A 25,367-nucleotide genomic window follows, 5' to 3' on the forward strand; every position below is an offset into this window, starting at 1 on the left:
AATATTTTGTGTAAAACCCGAGTCGATCGGAGAATGGCCGCGAGCGCTACCGCGCTAAAGCTCGAGTGCAGTTTCGGCGTGCCTCCCGGTTTCTATGGCGATAACAACTTGCTCTTGTTACGACCACGCACTGAATTTTCTTCTTCCCATTTTTTATAATCTTATTATTAATAAACCATATCTTTTCTAAAAAGTTTGCACAAATATGGTGGCAAAAAAGCAATGCCAATGTCAAGCATTACGAGCAAAGCTCAAGCTGACTCAAGATATTAAAAACGCAAAGCTGTAACTGTAAAGTCACCTGTCACCGGGACCGCAAGTAGACTTTTACATCTGAAATAATGAGTGGATTAAGCTTTTTTAATCTGCAAGAGAGAAATAGAAAGAGCAGAAGCAGTAAAAGTGCCTATCAAATAAAAATTATAACCATCATAACATCAGTCACATTTATAATCTATATCTGCACTGTCTATTAATATAATATACATAGTATTGTATATATTGAGTTTGAATATAAAGGGGTCTAATTGCTTCATATATAGGTGCAAAACAGTATGTGTTTTTTGGTGATTTGACAAACAGTCAGCTTTGTTAAAAAATTAATTAAGATTAATGACCTATAATGTGAAATTAATATTAATGTTGAATAAATCAAAGTATTCTTTGTGACATGTATTCTGCCCTACAAAGCGAAAGCGCAGTAACTACGCATTTGGTCAAAATTGAGTTAAGGGTTAAAATGGGCTTTGTGAGATCTGTTGTGTCTTGTGACAAAGTCTCCTGGTTAAATTTTGTCCCATTTCAGAGAAATGTGTGTGCCAAAATTGCAGTAACATGTTTGACTGGCTGGTGTAAAAAACTTTAAAGCCATTTTTCTCAGTTTCAGTGTTTGCGTAGATACTGCACTTAGCCTTTGGAGGGCAGTATAGTAGACCATATTTTGTCGGTGGATAATGATTGCCCTTTTCACAGGCTATCACCACAAGTAAATTTCACATCCGTGGGAAACACTGCAACACAAGGCAGCATGTGGTTTAAAAAATGGCAAGTAAAATTAAAAGCACATCTGTATGCAATACAGTTTCATTATTATCCATAATATAACTAATATTTGTCCGACCAAATAATGTTTTGCGCCAGTAACTGAAAAAGTTAGAAGCGCAAGTGCCACCAGTGGAAAAGGTTAGTGTAGTTCCCTGACAACACTTGTGTGTAGGGGTGTCACGATTCTCCAAATCCTCGATTCGATTACATTTTCGATTCTAAGGTCACGATTCGATCCGATTCTCGATTTTTACATTTTTTTAAGACAAAAATGATATGCCATTATTTATTATTATTATTATTATTATAGTTTAACATTAACATGCACATTGCACAACTCGCATGGGGGTTTGTGGGCTTCACTTAACGCGAGAGCTTGTGGAGAGAGGATTCCTTCATGCACGCACATGGACTTAATGCACATGGACTTAATGCGTGTGTCTTTGACTTAATGCGCGTGTCTTGGACTCATAGCATCTGAAATAAATCCAGCATCATAAGCAGCTGACCCAAGTGAGCAGTAGCATTTAAAATTACATAATAACGAAGATGCAATAATAATTGGTTCAAATAGAGTATTAAAACCAAGTTACATTAAACAACATTTGTAGCCTATAAATAAAAAGCATTATGTATGTATTATAACAAATGTCTGCAGGGGGCGATAGAGGACTCGTCTCGCGGACGCTATCTTCACTTTCACTTTCACTTTAGACGGAGAGAAACTTATTTTTAGTCAAACAATGTTTAAATCCATATTAATATTTAATGTCCATTTCTTTAAACTAGAAATTATACAGTCAGTCATTTTTTGAGCAAGAACATGCAGACATTAAATCATGTAAACTCTGTGTGAGGGTTTAATCAGCTGAGACTTCACATCTGACACTGATCGACAGACAAACACAACATGTCTCAGACTTCACACGAGCTCCCAAACGAACATTATTGGAAACCCAAACAAAAAAGCAAACGCAGTAAAAGACAAATATAATGCATGCACTGTAAAAGGGTCAAACAGAAAGCTCCATCCTTCGGAGGTCGCATATGCAGGCTGCATACGTCATCAAGGTTTATTTCAGATCATTAACTGAACATTACATTCGCAAGTCGTGAGCATATTACAACAATTTGCGATTAACTAAATAATTAGTACATTTTATAATTGTAAATAGTCTCTAATAAGACAATGATGAAGTAAATGCAGTTTAAAAATGCGACCTCCGAAGAATGCAGTCTTTTATTTGAGAAACGGCCAGCACCTCCACAAGAAATCTCGCGAGACACATGTAATCTCGCGAAACACATTTAATCTCGCGAGATCTCGTCACACAAGATCTCGTCACACCCCTATTAAGTAAATGTAATTAGTTACTGTACTTAATTATTTTTTGGCCTACTTTGTATGGCTGTCAACGAACATTCTAAATTCGAATATATATTCGAATGGTTAAAAAAAAGAATTTCGAATATGAAAATTAAGATTCAAATATTTTTTTTTATAAAGCCCGCGGTAGTAGAGTCGTGGCTGTCTGCTATGTTGGGCTTTGTGAGTGGGCGCACTAGTGCGCCTGGTTCAGGGACAGGTCACAGTAGTCACACTGTCTGTCACTGTTAAAAGTTGACGCGTCTTGCATGGAAAATGGCAGAAAGTCGACCGCAGCAGAGAAAGCGATTTTAACCCCCAAAAATCTAAAAAGCTATGTCTGGAAGTACTTTGGATTTTGGTCGGTAGGAGGTAAAATTGTTGAGCCGCGAGATAAAGTTGTTAGCATACCATTCAACCACTAGCAACATGATGTCACATCTCGAAAATGTGCACCCAAATGATGAGCGTGGCATCCTGTACATATTAATTAGTTTGTCACTTCAACTTTTAATGCTTAATCCTGTTCTGTACACACACACTTCAGTAATTTACGGGACTAACAATCGCATTCTACAACCGCATTAACTCCCGCAAACTGCAGTGACAACCGCGTTTACAAAAACTTTGCATAGTGTGTAGCCTACATAACCGAACTGAACAACTAGTAGTTAATAAAGTGTTTAAACGTGCATCATGGACATGACAGGTCTCCCTTCTGAAGAAATAAATTATTACAAGGGGGAAAAGACTTCTGTATGCGCGGTACAGAGAATGACAGAGGCACAAGCGTTTGCTGCTCAGTGTTGCCAGATCTTGCACTAAAAAAACAGCGAACAAGAAAAATCCAATAATAAACCAAAATAAATCCAAACGCTTTACCTCAAAGATCAAAATATTGGGACTGGCACCTTCACATTTTAACAACACCAAAAACTTGATCGCTTCATGAGCCAAAAGCCATAAACGGTTAAGCGCTAAAATGGTATGTGAGTACAATAAAGACGAGGACATGGCAACACTGCAAGAGCGCGCGCAGCCTCACAAATGCGTACGATACACAACGACACGACGGAGGTTTATTGCAAAACATAATGCTGTTAAATTATTTTCATCAATGCTGTGAGTTATAAGCACGTGAGACGGCAGACCGTTGCTATGGTTATCTCCGTGTCAATCATCACATTTTCACATTTAAATGCGGTTGTCACTCCTGAAAGTTTGCAGTGTGTACAAGACCACAATGTGTGGAACTCCAGCTAAACAGTCACGTCTTAACACTTACTTTGCATAGCCCGCCACAAGCTCTTTGTCTGCAACACGACAAGAGGTCATAACGGAGAAATTAATTTCGTTCATTTGTAAGGACATGAGACCGATCAGTGTCGTGGATGGAGCAGCCTTTCACTTTGATGTCTCTTGATTTACTTGTTTTGTGTATGTAATATACTTGTCAAATATGTTTAAACTTAAATAGACTACCTATAGAAGTAATTATGTCTCTTTATATTAATTTGTCCTGTTATTGACGTAATGCGTCGTTAAACGTCGTTAACGTCGTTGAAAAAATGGGCAACCAGATATTCGAATAGTTCGAATATTCGTGGGTTTTTTAGGGAGAATATTCGAACGTCATTTTTGAGCAATTTTGACAGCCCTACTACTTTGTACTTGTACTGAGTATCAAAAATATAAGCAACTTTTACTCTCTACTCAATTACATTTTTGATTGGGTATTTGTACTCTTTACTCCACTACATTTGAAATAACACTTACCATTACTCGCTACATTGTTTATTCGTCAATGAATAAAAGCGAGACGAAAGTGTCAGAGGTTGATGATGGATAGAATCTGTGGTCGCGAGGTTAGACGCACACACATAACTGAGGGACTTCATGTGGCGCTACGCAGGGCAATCGTATGAAATCAAAATACTGCGAGAGCGAATCAAATGCATATGGAGAAGTCTGGTCTCACGGTATTTTGATGTCAAATGCTGAATGGCTTGCGTTGAGCCACCGTAGCAGGACATCTGCGTGCTGCGTATGTCATAAACTGTAGAGAAAAGTTCGCGTCTGGTCTGAGTGAAGAGATAAAGAGCAAACATATGGATGCATATCACATTTGCTTCTGTCAAGGAGGGACCCTTTGTTAAACTTGTGATGCTACGATCAAAACAAACGTGAAGCGCGATTGCAGGAGGGTCAACCCGCAACTCAAAGGCAAGCACAAATGTTTTATAAACTGATGCTACTTTATCAGCTAACCTAAGCTGGTACATAACTTGATATAACTTACTATATAAGCCTAAATAAACCAGCGTTGTCCTGTACTCATTGTGTTTGTAACTTAAGTAATAAGATTGATAATAAGTGTACAATTTCACTGTCCTCACATTTAATCAAGTATGCTGTAATGTATTTACTGTAAAAAGGGATGCATGACTGAAGAAATGTAGTGCACTTAATGCAAGATAGTGGTGTAACATCTACTACATGTGTTTTCAATTAATCTTTCAAATGAACAACTTTTTAATATGCATCATCAAATTTCTGTTACTGTTTATTAACTGTAACAACCTCCTGGACTCTAATACTGGAATTTCTGAAATATGAAGATTATAACTTTTTTAGGATATGCCTATATAAGAATATTTGGTAACACTTTACAATAAGGTTCATTAGTTAACATTAGTTAATGTATGAACTAACTTGAACAAACCATGAGCAATACATTTGTTACAGTATTTATTCATCCTTTGTTAATGTTAGTTAATAAAAATTTAAGCTTTAATTGTTTGTTCTTGTTAGTGGTAACACTTTACAATAAGGTTCATTAGTTAACATTAGTTAATGTATTAACTAACATGAACAAACCATGAGCAATACATTTGTTACAGTATTTATTAATCTTTGTTAACGTTAGTTAATATTAATAAAGCTTTATTTGCTTGTTCATGTTAGTTCACAGTGCATTAACTAACATTAACAAAATTTTAATAAAAGTATTAGTAATTGTTGAATTTAACATTAACAAAGATGAATAAATGCTGTATAAGTGCAGTTCATTATTAGTTCATGTTAATTAATGTAGTTAACTAATGTTAACTAATGAACCTTATTGTAAAGTGTTACCTTGTTAGTTTAGAGTGCATTAACTAATGTTAACAAGATTTTAATAAAAGTATTAGTAATTGTTGAAATTAACATTAACAAAGATTAATAAATGCTGTATAAGTGCAGTTCATTATAAGTTCATGTTAACTAATGTAGCTAACTAATGTTAACTAATGAACCTTATTGTAAAGTGTTACCATATATTTATATCACAAAGTGAGGCTATATATTTGTCAGCATGACACATTCAAGTACACAATGACACTAGACTAAAATTAAATGGGTTTAAATTCAATTTAATGTAGATTTCTAGACTAAAATCTCATGGCATTTAGTTAAATAAAATTAGACTAAAACTAAATCAATTCAGATGACAAAAATATGACTAAAACTTAATTAAATTTTGGTCAAAAGACTATGACAATGTTTAATCTGTGTTTGTTCTGCCAGGTCAAAATTTTGAGGTGTTTGATTTCTTTTCTATATTAGGAAGTAAAACCTCATAAATAAACTATCTTGGTTTTCACTGACCTACAATGTCTCTTTGTGTTGAGGACTAGTGCATCTTTGAGCCAACATTCAGTACGAGTAAAAATACTTAATACTTTTCGCCGCGCTCTCTGTTCAATATTCCGCTCTGTGTTTCCCTGCTCTGTCGTTAACGGCACATAACGTTAAGTAACATTGTTTGAAATTTAACTTGTCCAGTCGGACAACTAATTTTCTCTTACACTTGTCCTACAAAAAATCCACTTGGCCCGGACAAGCCTTAATGTCGAGCCCTGTATGCGACTCAGCGGTAGACTTTAACTTTACAACACTTTTTACTCATGGTTTATGAGGACAAATGCGACTATTGTATGCGACTCAGCAGTAGACTATAACTTTACACGACTTGTGTGTGTTTACTCATAGTTTATGAGGACACATGTGACTATTGTACGTGACTCAGCAGTACTCAACGAAGTAAGAGAGATTTATGGGTAGGGCTGGGTATTGGCAAGGGCCTCCTGATACAATACGTATCATGATACATGGGTCATGATACGATACGTATCACGATACAATACAATAGGTTGCATGTTGCGATACATTGCAATACTTTTTCAAGCTGAACAGCTCTTTGAAAGCTGCAGGTATTTTTACATTTTGTGCCATATTCTCACTCCCTCTAACTTCTGAGACATTGGCTGAATGGCCGTATATGGCAGACACCTGGACAGTGAAAACTACAGCAGCGGAAGAGAAGGTCGTTTGACGCACACAGAGGAATCTGATGGGTTTTTAAAATATCGATAGTAGAGTTCGAAATATCGATACACTATTGATACAGCTAACTATCACGATAGTTAGCTGTGTCAATATTTTTGCACAGCCCTATTTATGGGCAACACACACACAAAGAAAAACTTACCTTTGATGGGATTAATGTATTTTCTGGTTATGTTGTCTTTGTCCTTGCCCTTTTGTTCATGGATTTCTGCATCTTTCAGAGGATTTGGTCCTCTTCTCCGATGACTCCGAATCACTACAAAATATCATGTCAAGTAAATCTTTACAGGTAAACAGTATAATATTAATAAAGTGCTTAAGTTGAGAGAATTTGTTAATGCTTTGTTTCAAAATGGCTGCTTTTTCATATTCATGGTTACTAATATAAAAGATTTTATCATTAGCTATACGTAATTCTAACTAAAATTGACACTGCATATATTTATTTAGTTGAATCAGTGTTTGTGAATTCACAATAGCATTATGCTTTATTATAATTTTTAATTAGGGCTGCAATAAACTATTATTTTGATAATCGAATAATCTATCGATCATTAGACCATCAACTGATCATCGATTATTTTGATGACTAATCAGTGCGTTTTGAACTATTATTCAGCTTTTTTAATCAGTTAATACATTATGTTTTACATATTCTTACTAATAATAAATGAAAAAGAAAATCACTTCAGCATATGAAATAGTTGTTTTAATGAATTTTGGGCAGGTCGTTCTCTTAAGTTTTCAGATTTCTGTCTAGATCAAATTATACACAAATGTTTTCTAAGCATTGTTTAAATATATTAAAAAATTTAAATAAACAAAAACTAAGCAGCATTACAGACAAAATATTTTTTAACCCAAACATCTCTTGTCCGCAGTATTAAGAACTTATTTTCTAAAACAGACCATAGTATCTAAAAGAGTTACTATAATAACACTATTTATTATCACTATCCAAATTCCTAGGCTCGATAAAGGCTTTAATCTTTGAAAAATAAATCATCACATTACTGTAATTATATTGGTAACATTTTATAATAAGGGTCCATGAATCATGAACTGATGTAAATGAATTCTTACTGAAATATGAAGTAATGCTGAGCATGTACTAGTTATAAACTAATAATGAGTCATCATTAACTATTACATGACTCAACACATAAATTCATTGTTTATTTATTCATTAACTAACAACTAAAAAACATGTTATGTTGTACTTAATGATGAATCCTTATTAATTTATAATTAGTACATACATTACTCAGCATTAGTTCAGGCTGAAGTAAAAATAAGTTCATTATGATTCATGGACCCTTATTATAAAGTGTAACCATTATATTATTAATGTTATTATTATTATTATTATTATTATAGGTAGTACTGCATTCTCGTTTATCTAATAAAGAGATTTAGGGCTAGTTACCTCCCACCTAAGTGCTCCAACATGCACCATGTGCTCCCGTGAAAGGCAATATCTGTCTTTTATGTATTACACACGACAGCATTCTTGGTTTTAAGTGTTGTAAAACTTTCATTTGCACTTCGCCATAATCTGCGCTGTGTTTTTTCATCCATCTTCTTCTATCGCAGATTTGTTAGGGCTGCATTACACTCTAGCGCTACAGCGTCGTAGCGGTCAAATCACGATATTACATGCATTTATATTAGTTTAAGTCTAATGAGAATGATGAAAACGACCACTCGACAACAAAGATATGTGTCGACAATTTTATTTATTGTCGGCTTTGTAGACTAATCGTTTCATGGTTTTAACATATAATGCAGCCTTGGAAGTCTCATAATGGTAAATGTTTTCTCATCCTTGAAATTCGCCATATTCGCCCTGTTTTATGGTTACTGCCACGGGCAAAATCATGTAATCAATGTTTTTTTAATCGAGGTCTCAAATCAAATAAGTTACAGAAATCGTGACATGGTGTGAAAATCGCACGCTCCATGGCCAGGGGAGCGAGAGACAATTGCCCCGTGTTAGTGTTCACCTCAGCCAGCTCCACTCAAACCGCGTGAACTGCGACATTAGAGAAAATTGTGCTTACTCAGATGTCAAACTACTGTATTATTTGAAGTTTGTTAAGTGATCAAATGAAAAAATATATCGCAGCATTGTTTTTTTTAGGCGCCGTTACATATTAGCAGTCTGCTCTGCCAAAGGCCACTTTATTTTACAACGATATACTATTTCATTCAAATTGTATTTCTTAATGATTAATTTACCACATTAGTTGAGATCTACATCATCTTTGCGTCTCAGAGCTGATTATACATTAACGTTACAGTGCTACACGCCATTACTAGAGTTTTAAGTTATTAAATAACATCAAATGAACATTTGACAATTGAAACTAACTACGAGTTTCAACTATTTGTAAAAAATAAAAGATATTACTTACTTTTTCCCCCACAGATCCAGCTGCTGTGTTTGTTCTGCTGCAAATCTTCTTGACTGTTCCGTAGGGCTGGGAATCGATTCCAAAAAGAATCGATTCTTCGATTCCGAGGCATTGAGAATCGAGAGTCGATTCCAAAGGTTGGAATCGATTCCATAAGGGGAATCGATTCCATTAAGGAGAATCGACTCCTCTTTAAGATTGATTTTTAATACAAATCGCGGCCATGGTTCCGTTCTTCGTACGTGGATTACTCCGTTAGCTGGATTTTAATGGTGATTTGGCTTGATCTTGGATTATTTGGTTCTTCGAAGCTCATCCTCAAGTTGCTGTCATAGCAACCGGTCCGTAAGATGCTCGGGAGCAGGTTTACTTCATGTAAACAAGATTAGATCGCACCTTTTTAATCAGAGGTGATACGTAAAGTCTGACGCATTCATGTATTCTCCATTATACGAGCGCAATCTGCGTAAGATGCACGATTAATATGAAGAGCTTTTCAAATTCAACACGTAATAAAAAAGGTTAGATTGAATATAACGATGTTATTTAAAATATATATAATATAAAAAAGCTGTACTTGTGGAACTTGTTTTTGTAAAGCAGACGTTTTGATTATTATTCTTAAACAAATGACAAGAAAAACGTATGACCATATTATTGAAAATTGATTTAATAAAGTCATTTAATAATTTATTTAGTAATTTGTATGCTATCTATTCTTTAAAATTCTTTTTACAAAGATGTTACCCTGTCCCTTTCATGTGACAAAAAAATGCCAATAAACAATTTTTTTTATTTTACACATTTTTACATGGGTATCTTCTTTACTGCACCTTTCTGTACAGACTTAGCAGTTAATATGGACTCCTGTTAATATTGTTGCAGTCAGAAATCAGTTATATGAGAACATTGCAATTGAAGTAAACTTATTTAGTGCATTGAAGATAAATTGTTATTTAAAGAGTTGCACTTTATAATCTTTTGGTGTAGAATAACATTTACTTTCACTAATTGCACATCATATTTCATTTACCACATTCTTGGAAACTGCTGAAAGTATTGGTGTATTATTTTCAACTGCACAAAAGAGGGGAAAACACCATCTTATAATAAACTACAATTCAAATTTAATTTATCAGCTATTAAAGTGTTGCATTGGCTGTGGGTTTAAGAAAGAGCAACTTCCTCAAGAGATGAGAGAGACATCACATGAAGATGCAGGACCACCACCTGTTATTTATTCTGCTTTTTTTTGGTTGCTGTTATAAACAGGCATTTAACTGTTTTTAAAAGAGACTTAAAGTAGGCCTACTTTAGGAGCATCAAAGTTTGATTACAAGCATTGATCTTAATCTTGACATGAATATTAAAGATATCAAGATTATATTTTCACAAAATAGTTTACATTATGTTGGGTGATTATATGTACAAAAATACTTTTAGGTAGGTTTACAAATTCAGCATCATTAAATTTTCAAAATAACCTTCTATCCATAGCTCGCGCACTGCAGGGGTTAAAAATGGGCGTGTTCTTGTCCATTGTAACAACCAGCCAATCACAGCGCTGCTGATCAGATATGTGTTGCCTTTTCATGCGGTGCACGAACGCGCAATATTCTCAGATAATTCAATCCTGTCATACTAATCATCAACAGCAGGGGTGTTTAAAGAACCGAATAAGCAAGATCATAATTTGATCATTTGATCTTGGATGTAGTAAGCGACGTACGAAGAACGGACCCCTGCAAAAGAAATAAAGTTCAGTTCAGACTAAATAAATGGATCCAGTGGTGACAGAGTATGGTTCTCTTAGGCTGATTATTATTTCCCCTTAGAGACAGAGCGCAACGCGTCATAATCTGAAAACCACGCCCATTCGCAAAGTAAATGGAGACAGTTGGATTGTTTTCCCCGGTGGGCGTGGTTTTCAGATTATAATAAACACGCTCTGTCTTTCTATTAGGCAATCAGCGCAGTTACTGACCCAATGAAATCTTTAGAATCGGTTACTGGGCGGGGTTTGAGCTTACTACTTGTTAACTTGTAATCAAATCAGTTAATCACATACTCGAGTCGAGTTGAGTCGACTCTCATGCGAAGAAATGGCTCCAAGGTCAGCATCAGTAGTCTGGCGCTACTTTACTTTAGAATCTGCAAAAAATGAAGTGAAATGCCAAATTTGCGATAAAAAGTTGGCATATAATAAAACAACATCCCCAATGATTAAACATCTTAGGGCCGTTCACAAAAAGGAGGTGACAGAGGAGGATCAGGTAACAATTACTAATTAATCTTAATTTTACCTCAGACACTTAAGCATCTTAATTTGAAGGTTTAAAAGACGGGAATGTAAATCAAACTGCTTAATAAATTACTAACGATTGTGGTTAACTTAGTCAGATTTAGGTAGCATAGCATTAACTCAGGAAGGGTTTTTATTTTTCTAATCGCAATTCCAAAAGGAGGATGCGGAGGGAGAAACTCCGCCTGCCACGAAAAAGCGTTTGATCCAGCCATCAATTGAACAACAGTTTGGAGCCAAGATGCCATACCCTGGTAGGTGTTTACTCTAATTATTAAGATTATTTGGTATAGGGGAAATAAGCAAATAATACAGTATAATTACCCCATAAAAATACAAAAAGATGTCAATAATAGTGCTTAACTCATTCACCGCCAGCCTTTTTTAAAAAGTTGCCCAAAAAAAGTTGAAAATTTGTTTCACCAAAATGCCTTCCAGAAAAAAATTCTTCTAAAAATATATAAACATACAAATATATCAAATGAAAGAACAGACCCTCTGATTTCAAACAAACAAACACTATCCTATCTATATTTTTTCTCTGCTTATAAACTTTTAAATATGGGTATTTTTCTTTAAAAAAATTAGCAAGAAGCTGAAATAATTGCATTTTTGTGAAGGAATTTTGTTAGAGATCAGAAAATTAGTAAAAAAAAGAGCTTCAGTTTTTTTTATAAATGGGGCAAGTCTGCCATCTAGTGGGTAATTGCGGTATTACATATTAACGTAAAGCGTCATCAGGAACACTGTTTTTATGCAAATATCTTCTCTTAATTGACGAGATAACTCATCAGTGGCGGGGAAAGAGTTAAGTAATTTGATTCTTAGTGGGTTAGTTTAGGTTATTTTTAGCACAAGATTTAAAATGTCTTTTCTCTGGCTCACTGTTTTCTTTATATGATCTTTCATTGTAGCTCAAAGTCTTCCAAAAAAAAACCTGGATCAAAAGTTAATTGAGTTCATAATTAAGGACATGCAGCCACTATCTGTTGTGGAAGATAAAGGTTTTCGAGCATTCGTGAATACACTTGATCCAAAGTACAGGATTCCATGCAGACAAACAACAAAACAACTAATTTTGGAAAGATATTCGAAAGAAAAACAAGCTCTGAAGGACCAGCTCACTGTACGTCTGAGTAACTTTTCCTGTTTGTCATTTTTTCCCATTTCAATATTCTGTTTTGTTTTATGCTTTCCTAAATGAAAAATGTTAGATGGCTATATTCATAATTTGATTAATCATTTAGTAATCACCATATACTGATGAATGCAAATGACAGAATTCTTATTTATTGAAATAACAGTGACAGTCAGTTTTGACTACATGTGGCCTGCTCTATAATTTTGAGTGGTTTTGGCCCAGAAACATTTTTATTTTCATTTAAATAAAATTAATGTCTTCTAATCATTCTAGTGACTATTATGATTGATTGTAAAAAACAATCATTTAAACATTTATTTTTAAATTAATTTCTTAAAAACCTAAATGTGTTCCTGTGTCAAAGTGGCTCAAAATGATTGAGCAGGTTAAAAATAATTTTTGCATTTTACAATTTCTTTTCAGGCTGTACAAAGTGTCTGTCTCACAACTGACCTGTGGACATCTGTTGCAATGGAATCATATATTTCTGTGACAGCACATTACATTTCTGATGATTTCTCTCTGCAGTCCAAATTACTGGAGGTTGAAGGGTAAAATATATTTTTTCAACTGCTAAGAAATGTATTTCTGCAATCCCGGAGTAATAATGCAGAGTAAAGTACTGTGTATCCTAATCAGTTAAAGTCATTTTGGAAACTTAATATTTTTTAATTCCATTTAGACCATCTACAGAACATCACACAAAGATATAACAAAAACATTTTGATAACAAAACCTAATAAATAACAAATGTGATCCTGCCTTGGAAACCCCGGCTACAATTCAACCATTTTATTTAATTTTACGATTTGGCGCGTCAAAGCAGTCTTGACCAAAAAATGACAAATGAAATATAATTTGTGATTGTTACTGTGAATGATAAAAACTAACTTCATATACAATTAATTAAACGTTAGATAATGCTGTATTATTTTGCACAGAAATACCTGCTTGCTGACTTTGAGAATCTCTGTATTCACTTTATGTACAGAAACACCTGATGATTCTTATATTATTTATTTCAGGAATTCTTTTCAATCATTTGAAAGTGAACAACGACCATAATAGGCTATTAATCACAAGAGAGACAGTCGTGTCAGGCATAGCCTAAATAGTTTCGGTGCAGATATGTTTCATGTCATCACTGAAATTTAAATAAAAAGCTTAACTGTTTTGTAGTTTAACTTTTAACAAGACATCCACCATGTTTTAAATACATTTTTAAAACTTACACCTCTCGAAAGAAAAAAAAATAAGTTTAGTTTGATGAACTCCTAAATATGACACGCAGAGCGCACCTAGCGTTCCGTTAAATTGCATGTGCCAGCACGCAACAGCACAACATTGATACAAGAAAAGCAATCCTAAATTTACAGACTTAAAATTGATCTGAATTTACGTTTATAATATATACAAAAATTTAAATAAAATAAGGCCTGAAGTAACAAGGAGCAGAACAAATATGTGTAAAGTGCACGGAAACAAAACACAAGCAAAAAAGGTAAATCAGATAACCCCAAGTGATCTACAAATAAAATAAAGAAATTATTAAAATAACGAAAGTATAGCCAGAATTGCCAGCTTTGTCTTTTAGGCAATGGTTTATTAACCTGGAAACCTCCATACGGACATGTAGCCCTGTCATTTGGGTTTTGGATTTATTAACGCATTTTAAAAACATTTATTGAACGCTACTTCTTCACATATTATTTGCATATCATTATCATTATAAGCTGCATATTAATATATTGGGAGAAAGCTTTTATGTGAAATCAGGTACACTGTCAGAAAAAAAAGGTACAATAAATAATCTGAGCTGAGTATATCTTATTTCTTTGTTAGATTTGAAGGAAGACACACAGCTGATGCCATAGCTACACACCTCCGCAGTATCATTCTGGAGTGGGGTCTTCAGGACAAAGTTTTTTGTGTAACTACAGACAACGGAGCAAATGTGGTTGCAGCAGTAAAAAAATTGAACATGAGACATCTGCCATGCTTTGCGCACACTCTCAATCTTATTGTAAAAGACAGTCTTGCTGCAGTCACTGAACTTGATGACTTGAGATCCAAAGTGAGGAGAGTGGTAGGATTTTTTAGATCCAGTTGCACAGCAAAAGAGAAGTTAGACAACTTGCAGAAAGACTTGAAAATGCCCCAACTGCGCCTTCTCCAGGAAGTTGAAACTAGGTGGAATTCCACCTATTTAATGCTAGAGAGGTTTTTTAACCTCCGGGAACCCCTCTCTGCAGCAATGAGCAACATGGACCTACCCATGTTTTTCCCCCAGGACTGGGCTGCAATGGCTGATGCAATTGAGGTGACCATACTTTGTATCATATTTTATATATAGACTTTGTTTGTGGGGCTTGTTTGCAGTAAAACCATTGTTTAACCTTAATTTTAAACAAAGTTTGTTTTATATTTATCTTAACTGTTTTTGTATAGGTCCTGAGACCATTCCTGGAGGTGACAGAGGAAATGTCTGCAGAAAGCAATGTCACATCCTCGAAGTTGATTGTGTTGGTGCGAAACCTGCAAAAACTGACAAGAAATATGGCAAACTCGTATGCTCCGGAGTCTGTTGGTCATAGGCTTGCAGGCTCTTTAAACAAGCACCTGACCAAAAGGTGTGGTGACTATGAATCAACTAGGTTTGTATAGATTAGTTTGTATACACACACACACACACACACACACACACACAGAAATGTATCAATTTATAACTGAAGTTGTTTAATTTGCCAAATGTACAACTTTAGATTTCTTGCAGTGTCAATGCTGCTAGATCCTAGGTTTAAGAAAGTAGCATTCGGCATTGATGCAAATGCAGAAAATGCTATACGAGCATTGACATCAGAGGCCAGCCAGCATAATGCGGAATCCCAACCAGAGGCAACAACTTCACAGCACATACAACAAACTGGGGCTAGTTGTGTGTGGTCTGATTTTGACTCGAAGGTTAGATTTTGTCATCACATTCTTGGAAAAACTGTTTATTAGGGATGTGTAATGAGATCTTGCAAGGAGTGAATTTTTGGAGGTCAAACTTGTGCAGCCTCATTTAGAAGTTCTGTAAGCTCAGAATTCATGTAGAGTAAGGTCTGAAGCGACTCGTGTGAAATCAAACAGGAGAGAAGCCATCCAGCAAAACCTTTTACAGTGCTTGTATATTGTCTTTTAATGCATTTGATAATTAATACTCAAAGTAGAACTGAAATGAAATTTATTACAAGATGATTAGTTATAACATTTCAATCTATACCAGCCGAATATTTTTCAAATCATTATTTTTATTATTGAGGATTTCTTTAAAATACAGCAAAAAGCTTCTCTTGTTCTTGTGAACCCAATCTCTGGTCTCGTGAGCTAAGTGTCTCGTCACACACCCCTAATGTTAATAAATGAGAAAATTAGAATGTCTTTTTCTACTGAATTCAGGGATTAATAGGCTAAATTTTTCTTACACTGCTTTTTAAAAAACAACCACGTTTACATGGGCACATTGGGCAGCAGTAATCAATTTTTTTATAGAATATTTTAGAAGTATTGTGATAAATGATGAAAAAGATATTTTGATAGTTGATGATAAGCACACAGGTGTTATTGAATTCCATCTTTTTTTTATTCCTACTATGAAAGTCAATGGTTGCAATCAGCTGTGTGCTTGCCATCATTTATCAAAATATTTTCTTTTCATCAGAATAAAGAAACTTGTACAGGTTTAGAGCAACAGTGTGATGAAATGATGAAGAATATTCATTTTTGGGTGAACAATTCCCTTTAATTATATTAGCGTTTACTTCGATTATGATTTAGCCGGATTAAGGTAATTTGTAATCGCTGTTTACATTTTAGTTTCTTAATCAGAGTATTGTTTTAGGCCAATCAGGTTAATATCGATGTATTGTTGTCCGTGTTTTTTAATTATGTTCCATAGAGAAAAGGCACCACTATATTCTCTTTCTCTCTCTATCTCTTTCAGGTAAAACAGCAAATAAACACTAATGTGGATACCATCACTGAAGTGAAATTGTACCTCTCGCAGCCAAATATTAGCAGAATGTCTTCGGCATTGGACTTTTGGAAAGAACAGGGACAAAAGTTCCCAAACTTACAGACACTTACAAAGAAATACTTGGCCATAATGGCAACATCTGTGCCAAGTGAGCGTGTATTTTCGAAATCTGGCGAGCTTATTTCAAAACGCCGCTCTTGCCTAAAGAGCTCTCAGGTGAAAAGGATGATGTTTTTGCATTACAATATGTAATTGGTCTAGGTTATGAGTGTGTTGAGGCCTAAAAAGGTTCTGTGTGTAAAGGCCTAAGAAAAGATTTTATGTGTGAAGGCCTAAAAGGTTCCGTGTGTAAAGGCTTAAAAAAAGATTTTATGTGTTAAGGCCTAAAAGGTTCCGTGTGTAAAGGCCTAAAAAAAGATTTTATGTGTGAAGGCCTAAACGGTTCTGTGTGTAAAGGCCTAAAAAAAGATTTTATGTGTGAAGGCCTAAAAGGTTCCGTGTGTAAAGGCTTAAAAAAAGATTTTATGTGTTAAGGCCTAAAAGGTTCCGTGTGTGAAGGCCTAAAAGGTTCCGTGTGTAAAGGCCTAAAAAAAGATTTTATGTGTGAAGGCCTAAAAGGTTCCGTGTGTAAAGGCTTAAAAAAAGATTTTATGTGTTAAATCCTAAAAGGTTCCGTGTGTGAAGGCCTAAAAGGTTCCATGTGTAAAGGCCTAAAAAGATTTTGTGTATGGCCTAAAAGGTTCCATGTGTAAAGGCCTAAAAAAAGGTTCCATGTGTAAAGGCCTAAAAGGTTCCATGTGTAAAGGCCTAAAAAGATTTTGTGTATGGCCTAAAAGGTTCCATGTGTAAAGGCCTAAAAGGTTCCATGTGTAAAGGCCTAAAAAGATTTTGTGTATGGCCTAAAAGGTTCCATGTGTAAAGGCCTAAAAAAAGGTTCCATGTGTAAAGGCCTAAAAGGTTCCATGTGTAAAGGCCTAAAAAGATTTTGTGTATGGCCTAAAAGGTTCCATGTGTAAAGGCCTAAAAAAGATTTTATGTGTTAAGGCCTAAAAGGTTCCGTGTGTAAAGGCCTAAAAGGTTCCATGTGTAAAGGCCTAAAAAGATTTTGTGTATGGCCTAAAAGGTTCCATGTGTAAAGGCCTAAAAAAAGTTTTATTTATTAAAAGGACACGCTACTTTTTTGAAAATATGCTCATTTTACAGCTCCCATAGTGTTAAACATTTCATTTTTACTGTTTTGGAATGCATTCAGTTGATCTTCGGGTCTGGCGGTACCACTTTTATCATAGCTTAGCATAATCCATTGAATCAGATTAGACCATTAGCATCATGCTCAAAAATGACGAAAGTTGCTCAATATTTTTCCTATTTAACACTTGACTGTTTTAGAAGAGTCAAGTTTTAAATAGGAAAAATATCAAAACTCTTTGGTTATTTTTTAGCACGATTCTAATGGTCTAATCAGATTAAATGGGTTATGCTAAACTATGATAAAAGTGGTACTGCCAAAACCGTAAAAATCAAATGTTTAACTCTATGGGAGCTGGAAAATGAGCATATTTTCAAAAAGTGAAGTGTTCTGTGTGTAAGGGCATAAAAGTTTGTATGTGTAATGAGTCTGTTCCTGAACTGTTTTTAGGTTTAAATGCTTTTAGGAATTTTTGCTATTTTATGATATTGGATGAAATATATGTAGGCTGCCACAAATAAATTAAAAATCTATCCACAAACATTGTGTGTGTGTGTAGGAATGCATGTAAATAAAATCTACCGCATATATGTATATGGTGAACATAGTCTTTACACTGTCTAACTGACGCAGGAAGCACGACGTGACAAATCCCCTAAGCAAATGTCTCGTTCTATTTATGACTCGCAATTAATACATCTAATAGGAAGGACAAATGGATTTGCAACAGTCGCTTTGACACGCCCGGTATAGAGTGTTTCTCGTTGTGTGGCACGGTAAGACGGGCCAATGTTAGACACTGTTCGTATAGAAAAAGAATCGAAAATAGCAGTGAGGAATCGATTCTTGGAATCGATTCTTTCGATTCCAGAAACAGGAATCGGAATCGGAATCGATTCCAAAAAATCCGGAATCGAACAGCCCTACTGTTCCGTCAATGGCACTTGGCGCGAATGTGTGTGTAATTTGGCGCGAATATGTGTGTAATATGGCGCCAATGTGTATACCACGCAATACCAATTCCCACCTACAGGGGCACTGTTCCGAGTTCACACATACACATCATGGTTTAAGAGGACCATGTTTATAAACGTCATAAAAAAGGTAGGCAGTGTCATAACAGTAAAATAGCGACAATACTTAATAAAAGTATTAATATAGTAAACATACAAGCATTAATAGTTTTTAGAATTATTATTAGTCATTAATTATAACAATTCAAATTTCCAGAATTACGAGACCACACAAAATGGTCTCATAAACCGAATGGTCTTGTAATGCTGGTATGTAAACCTGAAAATTGGTCTCATAAACCACATATGCCTACACACACACACACACACACACACACACACACACACACACACACACACACACACACACACACACACACACACACACACACACACACCATAGGTTTTGTGGTTGGTTCCTGTTAGACAGAAGGTAAAGTGTTTGGGACAGTGGGTACAGACGAGTGTTCATGCTTGATATATAACATGTTGTATCCTTGCACCATTACAGCAAGAGCAGAAGGACAAAACTCTGACATTCATCCATCACATATATACAGACATATATATACAAACACACTCATGCACTCACAGGAGTCCCAGATAAGATAAAAACAGAGTGAACCCTACTGAAAAATCCAGCTAAAACCAGCATAAGCTGGTAGCTGGTTTAAGCTGGGTTTAGCTGGTTTAAGGTGGTTTACGCTGGTCCTCCCAGCCTGACAAAGCTGGTCATGCTGGTGGGCCAGCTGGTATTCCAGCATGACCAGCTAATTCCAGCTAGACCAGCTTAAAATGTGATCAAAACACAGCTAGACCAGCTTGCTACACCAGCAAAACCAGCTAATGCTGGTCTTAGCTGGATTTTTCAGTAGGGAAGTTACATAGCACATTCAATTTTCACTCTCTTATACCCGAACACCACATATGTAATAATAATGTGTAGGGGGGTACACAGTGTACAGTCATTATAAAGTTGTTTATTTTCATGTTCTTCATAGAAAATGAGCCAAGGCCAATGAATCTGAGGTTGAAACAACAATTGCATAATTTTTATTTATGTAAACATTAAAAACGGGTCCCACAGACCCGAACACCACACAAAGGTTAAATGATAATGACAAATGAATTAATGATTAAGCAATAATTAAAACAACAACAGAATCGTGACACCTCGTTTCAGGTAAATCATAGGATTTTAATTTGTTTAGTAGTAGATGCGCAGTAGTAGATTTTATTTTGCCTAAATTAAACATTTTACACACAATTAATATGTCCTGTGTCTTATGATGAAAATATTACATTTTGTTCTGTACATTTTTACTCTTACAGGTATTTGTGTAATAATCTGATATATTAATTTTTAATTTACAGTCATGACTCTGATCTTACTGAAGTCCTGAACACATTCAGATCAAATCTGAGGAAGAAGTTTGAGTGTTTGTATGAGGTAACATCAAATAAGAGAAACCCAACACTACTGAATGAGATCTACACAGAGCTCTACATCACAGAGAGTGAAAGTGGAGAGATCAGTAATGAACATGAGGTGAGACAGATTGAGACACAATCCAGAAGAACAACAACAGAGGAGACACCAATCAAATGTAATGACATCTTTAAACCTTTACCTGAACAAGACAAACACATCCGAAGTGTGCTGACAAAGGGAGTCGCTGGCATTGGAAAAACAGTCTCTGTACAGAAGTTCATTCTGGACTGGGCTGAAGAGAAAGAGAATCAGGACGTCCACCTCATATTTCCACTTCCTTTCAGAGAGATCAATTTGATGAAGAACAAAACACTCAGTCTTTTAGATCTTCTTCATCTTTTCTTCCCACAAACAAAAGAAATGGAAATCTTCAGTGATGAATATAAAGTGTTGTTCATCTTTGATGGTTTGGATGAGTGTCGTCTGTCTCTGGATTTTCACAGCAGTGTGAGGTTGTGTGATGTAAGTGAATCAACCTCAGTGGACGTGTTGCTGACAAACCTCATCAAGGGGAATCTGTTTCCCTCTGCTCTCATCTGGATCACCTCCAGACCAGCAGCAGCTGATCTCATCCCCTCTGAGTGTGTTGATCGAGTCACAGAGGTACGAGGCTTCACTGATCCACAGAAGGAAGAATACTTCAGGAAGAGAATCAGTGATGAGAGTCTGTCTGATCAAATCATCTCACACCTGAAGTCATCCAGGAGTCTCTACATCATGTGTCACATCCCAGTCTTCTGCTGGATTTCAGTCACTGTTCTAGAGAGAATGTTGAGTGAAGCAGAGAGAAGAGAGATCCCCAAGACTCTCACTCAAATGTACACACACTTCCTGATCATTCAGACAAACATCAAACATCAGAAGGACTATGAGAAGAAAGATGAAGAGATGATCTTCAAACTGGGGAAACTGGCTTTTGAGCAGCTTGTGAAAGGCAATCTGATCTTCTATGATGAAGACCTGAGAGAGTGTGACATTGATGTAGCAGAAGCATCAGTGTACTCAGGATTGTGTACTCAGATCTTCAGAGAGGAGTTTGGTTTGTATCAGGGGAAAGTTTACTGCTTTGTTCATCTCAGCATCCAGGAACATCTAGCAGCTCTTTATGCTCACATCTCCATCACAAACAACAACAGATATGTGTTTGATCAAAGTACTAAACCAGGTCATTTTTCAGAATTTTTGCACAAATTGAAATGGTTATCATCAGATCAGATTTCATTATCTAAGTTACATCATCGAGCTGTAGATGAATCTTTAGAGAGTAAGAATGGACATCTGGATCTTTTCCTGCGTTTTCTTCTGGGTCTTTCACTGGAGTCCAATCAGATTCTCTTACAGGATCTACTGACACAGATGAGAAGATGCTCCTACAAGAAAGAGAAAACTGTTGAGTACATTAAACAGAAGATGAATGATAATCTGTCTACAGAGAAATCCATCAATCTGATTCACTGTCTGAATGAACTGGGTGATGATTCACTGCTGCAGGAGATTCAACATTATGTGACATCTGATTCAGTAGTAAAGACCAAACTCTCCTCTTCACAGTGGGCAGCTTTAGTTTTTGTGTTGTTGATGTCTGAGCAGCATTTGGATGAACTTGATCTAAAAACATTTATTGGAGATAAAAATACAGCAGATGAAGTTCTTGTGAGACTGCAGCTTGTGATTAAAGAAACAAAAAAACTCAAGTAAGTAAAACTAACAACAATCACATGACTGTTTACATATTAAAGCAACACTAAGTAGTTTTCCATGTAAAATTTGATTACGGCTCCCACATGAGGTTTAAAAGCGCAACAGTGCAATTGTGTTGCTTTAATACAATTAATTTAATTATTTTATGATTTTATTTTGAACTCTTACTTTGGAAGAATCTTTCCTAACAAAAGTCATTTTCTTAATGTTGTACATAAATCAGCAGTCAATCTCAAAAAAGTTCCCAACATTCTGCCAATATAAAAAGTGTCCAGTTTTCTTGACGTTATAAGAACGTTTCTGTGTTGTCTGAACGTTAGATGAATGATACATTCTACCATTTTCAAACATTATGACAATTTCATGTTTTAATTTTCACACAATGGGTCTCATTCATGAAACATTCGTAAATATATGAGTAAATCTGTGAGTGATTTGCACGTAAACAGACCTTCCTGAAAACTCTCCTCCTGATTCACAAATACTTTGTAAACGTCAGATTTGATAGTTAAATGTGTGTATGTGTTAATGAATTCCTATCAATCGTAAATGGGACGCGCGTGCACGCTTATTCTCAATTACCATAAATCCCGCCCATTAAATCCGACTGAAAACTAAAACAAGTTGTTTTCAGTTTGGACAGCTATTACATTTACTTTAGTCTAGGACTAGTCTAATCCCTGTCTGGGAAACCACCCCTATACATTTTAAAATAATAAAATGCAATGTTTCTCTATCATATGGCTGGACGATATGGCCAAACTTTTTAGCACGATATACTTCTCCATTTCGGTCGAATACAGTATAAATCCGATAACGGTATGCAATGGATGTCTGAACCAAAAACAAACCTCTGAAAAAAAAATTGGCCAATGAAACCTTCTCCAATAAAGCTATATCATATTTAAAATAAAAAAGGGATAAATATATTAATGTTCACCTTTAATTAGTGTTTAGTCTTCATACAAAAAAGTGATATCACTGTCCAGTAAACCAGACTTTCAGTCTCAGCTTAATAATATTATAAGTGCACCCTGAATGTCAGTATAAATGCTGTAATGCAGGGGTCTCAAACTCAAACAGGCTTGGGGACATTTCTGAGATCGACATCTTATAGGAGGGACAAAGAGCTATTTTAACATTAAAAAGCACAATTATTCAATTTACATTTATAAACTATTAAGTATTTTTTGCCACCGGGTTGTGTTTCTGTTTTGATATATTATGGATTTATTCAGTCACATTATTGACTTTCATAGTTCCATCTGTGTTAGTCTATGGGCTCTATCTTACACCCGGCGCAATGCAGCGCAATGCGCGACGCAAGTGTCTTTCGCTAGTTTCCACCCTAATTTTCACGTTTAGCGCCGCGTTGTTTAAATAGCAAATGCATTTGCGCCCCCTTTTGCGCCCATGGGCGTTCTGGTCTGAAAACGAGGTGTGTTCAGGCGCATTGTTGGCGCGTTACTATTTTGAGGCAACTAAAATAGACTACGCCATTGATTAACAAAAACCTGGTCTAAAGTCTAAAGTCAATGGCGCAATATGTTTTATGTTATTTAAAGAGTGCATTAGTAAAATGCGCCTATAAACGGGAGGACAACGCGGGTTTGCTTATCACAAAGTACATGAATGCGCAGCAGCACAAAAATGCTTTTAAATATGAAAGATTAAAGGATTGAATGTAAAAGATTATTATTGAGTCTCTTGGACATATTTATAAATGAGGACTGATTATGAGACTTTAGAAGGCGCAAAGAGCTGCTTCACCTGTAGCCTGATAAGTAAATAAATGCTTTGCTTTGAATGCGTCTGTTTTTAAATGTTTTTTTTTAATGCTACCTCACGGATTTATTGTATATGATGTACCTGTGGATATGGTGAGATGAGAAACATTTTTAAGTAATGCTTAAAAAAACTCTTTGCTAAAAAACACTGTCCAAAGTGCTGAAACGTGAGGAGAGCCGTTTGTAATTTCTTTATCTCCTGTTTGTTACAAATAAAGTATTTTTAGAGTACAAACCTTATCTTACATACTTGTAAATTATGTTTTGATGATATAGGATAGCCATACATTTAAAGCAATTACAAGCCTGCTTTTTACTTCCATGACTAAAAGAAAACGGGTTTTAAAGGTTTTAATAAAAAAATAACAATTTCAATACAAGTGAAAAACAACACAATTATTTAACATTAATCTTAAACTGGGGATCTTCTTCCTCCGCTTAGTTTTTCAGTTTACAAAGTCCGTCATCTAAATAGGGATTAGACATAGCGCCAGCGCAACTTGCTTTAAAGGGAATGAGAGCTGTGACTCTCATTGGTTTACTGCACGTTACGCCCAAAATACTGCCATTACAAAAGGACCTACCCTTTTCGACCATGCGCTCGGCGCAAAAACAATTTTTCCCGTCGTTAAATTAGCAAAAGTGGATTCGGACACGCCCATTTAGACGTTGCGCTGTGCGCTTTAGACAATGCGCTTAGATCGTTAAAATAGAGCCCTATAGTTTTGATCAATTTGCTATTATAGTAATATGTGGAGAAAATATAAGTCAACATGACCCTAAAATAATTGTAGTATTTAATGTTACATACTGTAATAAAAATAAAAATTACTGATCTACTTGTAATTGCTTAGCAAGCTAGATAGTGAAAAATTATACATTTATTTCATGATCTAATCTAATATTTTTTATACAAAGATGACGGTGTTGACATGTTGTGGTTGTCACAGTAGTAGTGTCCAAAAATATGAAGAAGTTTAAGAGAAAATATCAAACATACAGCTTGAGTGATCTTGAAGCATGCAGAAGAGCTGAAGGTTTGAAAATGGGGTCCTCAGGAATGCAGTTGACCCTGTAGTTGTCTGATTTTATTGCTTTTTATAAATATCTGACGGTGGTGACAAATATGTGGGACACATTTTGAGCAATCACAAAATAATAGTAAATATTGTTCAAACTCACTGTTTGTAGTTTTTAATACATAGTTTTAATATATAGTTTTTAACATCCGATCGTGGTATAATCTCAATCCTTATATTACTAGACCTTAGTGCAGCCTTTGACACACTAGATCACAGAATCTTACTCAATAGACTAGAAAACTATGTTGGCATCAGTGGTCAGGCGTTAGCCTGGTTTAGATCGTATCGTGCCATCTTCCACGGTTAAGAATTTAGGCGTGATGTTCGACAGCAATCTAGCTTTTGATAGTCATATCGCCAAAGTCTGCCGCACAGCATTCTTCCATCTTAGAAATATCTCAAAAATACGCCATATACTGTCTGCATCAG

General features: G+C 35.4%; 2 protein-coding genes and 1 long non-coding RNA gene across 5 annotated transcripts in view; 2 read left to right on the top strand and 1 right to left on the bottom strand.

The window, feature by feature from the left end:
* LOC129429700 (uncharacterized) overlaps nucleotides 1-9,275 on the bottom strand; it is a 39,411-nt gene extending 30,136 nt beyond the window's left edge. For 2 of the 3 annotated variants that reach the window (XR_012368845.1, XR_012368846.1), the window contains exons 1-2: nucleotides 8,226-8,732; nucleotides 6,942-7,055 (exon numbers count right to left, since the gene is read on the bottom strand). This is a non-coding gene — a long non-coding RNA (uncharacterized lncRNA). Of the gene's footprint in view, nucleotides 1-6,941; nucleotides 7,056-8,225; nucleotides 8,733-9,213 lie in introns of those variants that run through there. The other variant, XR_012368847.1, reaches the window with a different exon arrangement.
* The window catches only part of LOC141363158 (protein NLRC3-like), a 60,492-nt gene extending 38,426 nt beyond the window's left edge, over nucleotides 1-22,066 (top strand). The window contains exon 4 of the mRNA XM_073865732.1: nucleotides 20,251-22,066. Coding sequence (XP_073721833.1) covers nucleotides 20,251-22,066 — 1,816 coding nt within the window. The remainder of the gene's footprint in view (nucleotides 1-20,250) is intronic.
* Nucleotides 9,269-18,404, top strand: LOC129451011 (E3 SUMO-protein ligase ZBED1-like). Its single transcript, XM_073865922.1, has 8 exons — nucleotides 9,269-11,486; nucleotides 11,676-11,769; nucleotides 12,430-12,641; nucleotides 13,080-13,207; nucleotides 14,499-14,976; nucleotides 15,105-15,310; nucleotides 15,419-15,617; nucleotides 16,642-18,404. Exons 1-8 carry the CDS (start codon nucleotides 11,316-11,318, stop codon nucleotides 16,924-16,926), a joined length of 1,773 nt encoding a protein of 590 aa, XP_073722023.1. The 5' UTR covers nucleotides 9,269-11,315; the 3' UTR covers nucleotides 16,927-18,404.
* Nucleotides 22,067-25,367: the final 3,301 nt, after the last annotated feature.

The sequence above is a fragment of the Misgurnus anguillicaudatus genome, unplaced genomic scaffold, assembly GCF_027580225.2.
Source record: "Misgurnus anguillicaudatus unplaced genomic scaffold, ASM2758022v2 HiC_scaffold_33, whole genome shotgun sequence".
In the NCBI taxonomy this organism is placed as follows: Eukaryota; Metazoa; Chordata; class Actinopteri; order Cypriniformes; family Cobitidae; genus Misgurnus; species Misgurnus anguillicaudatus.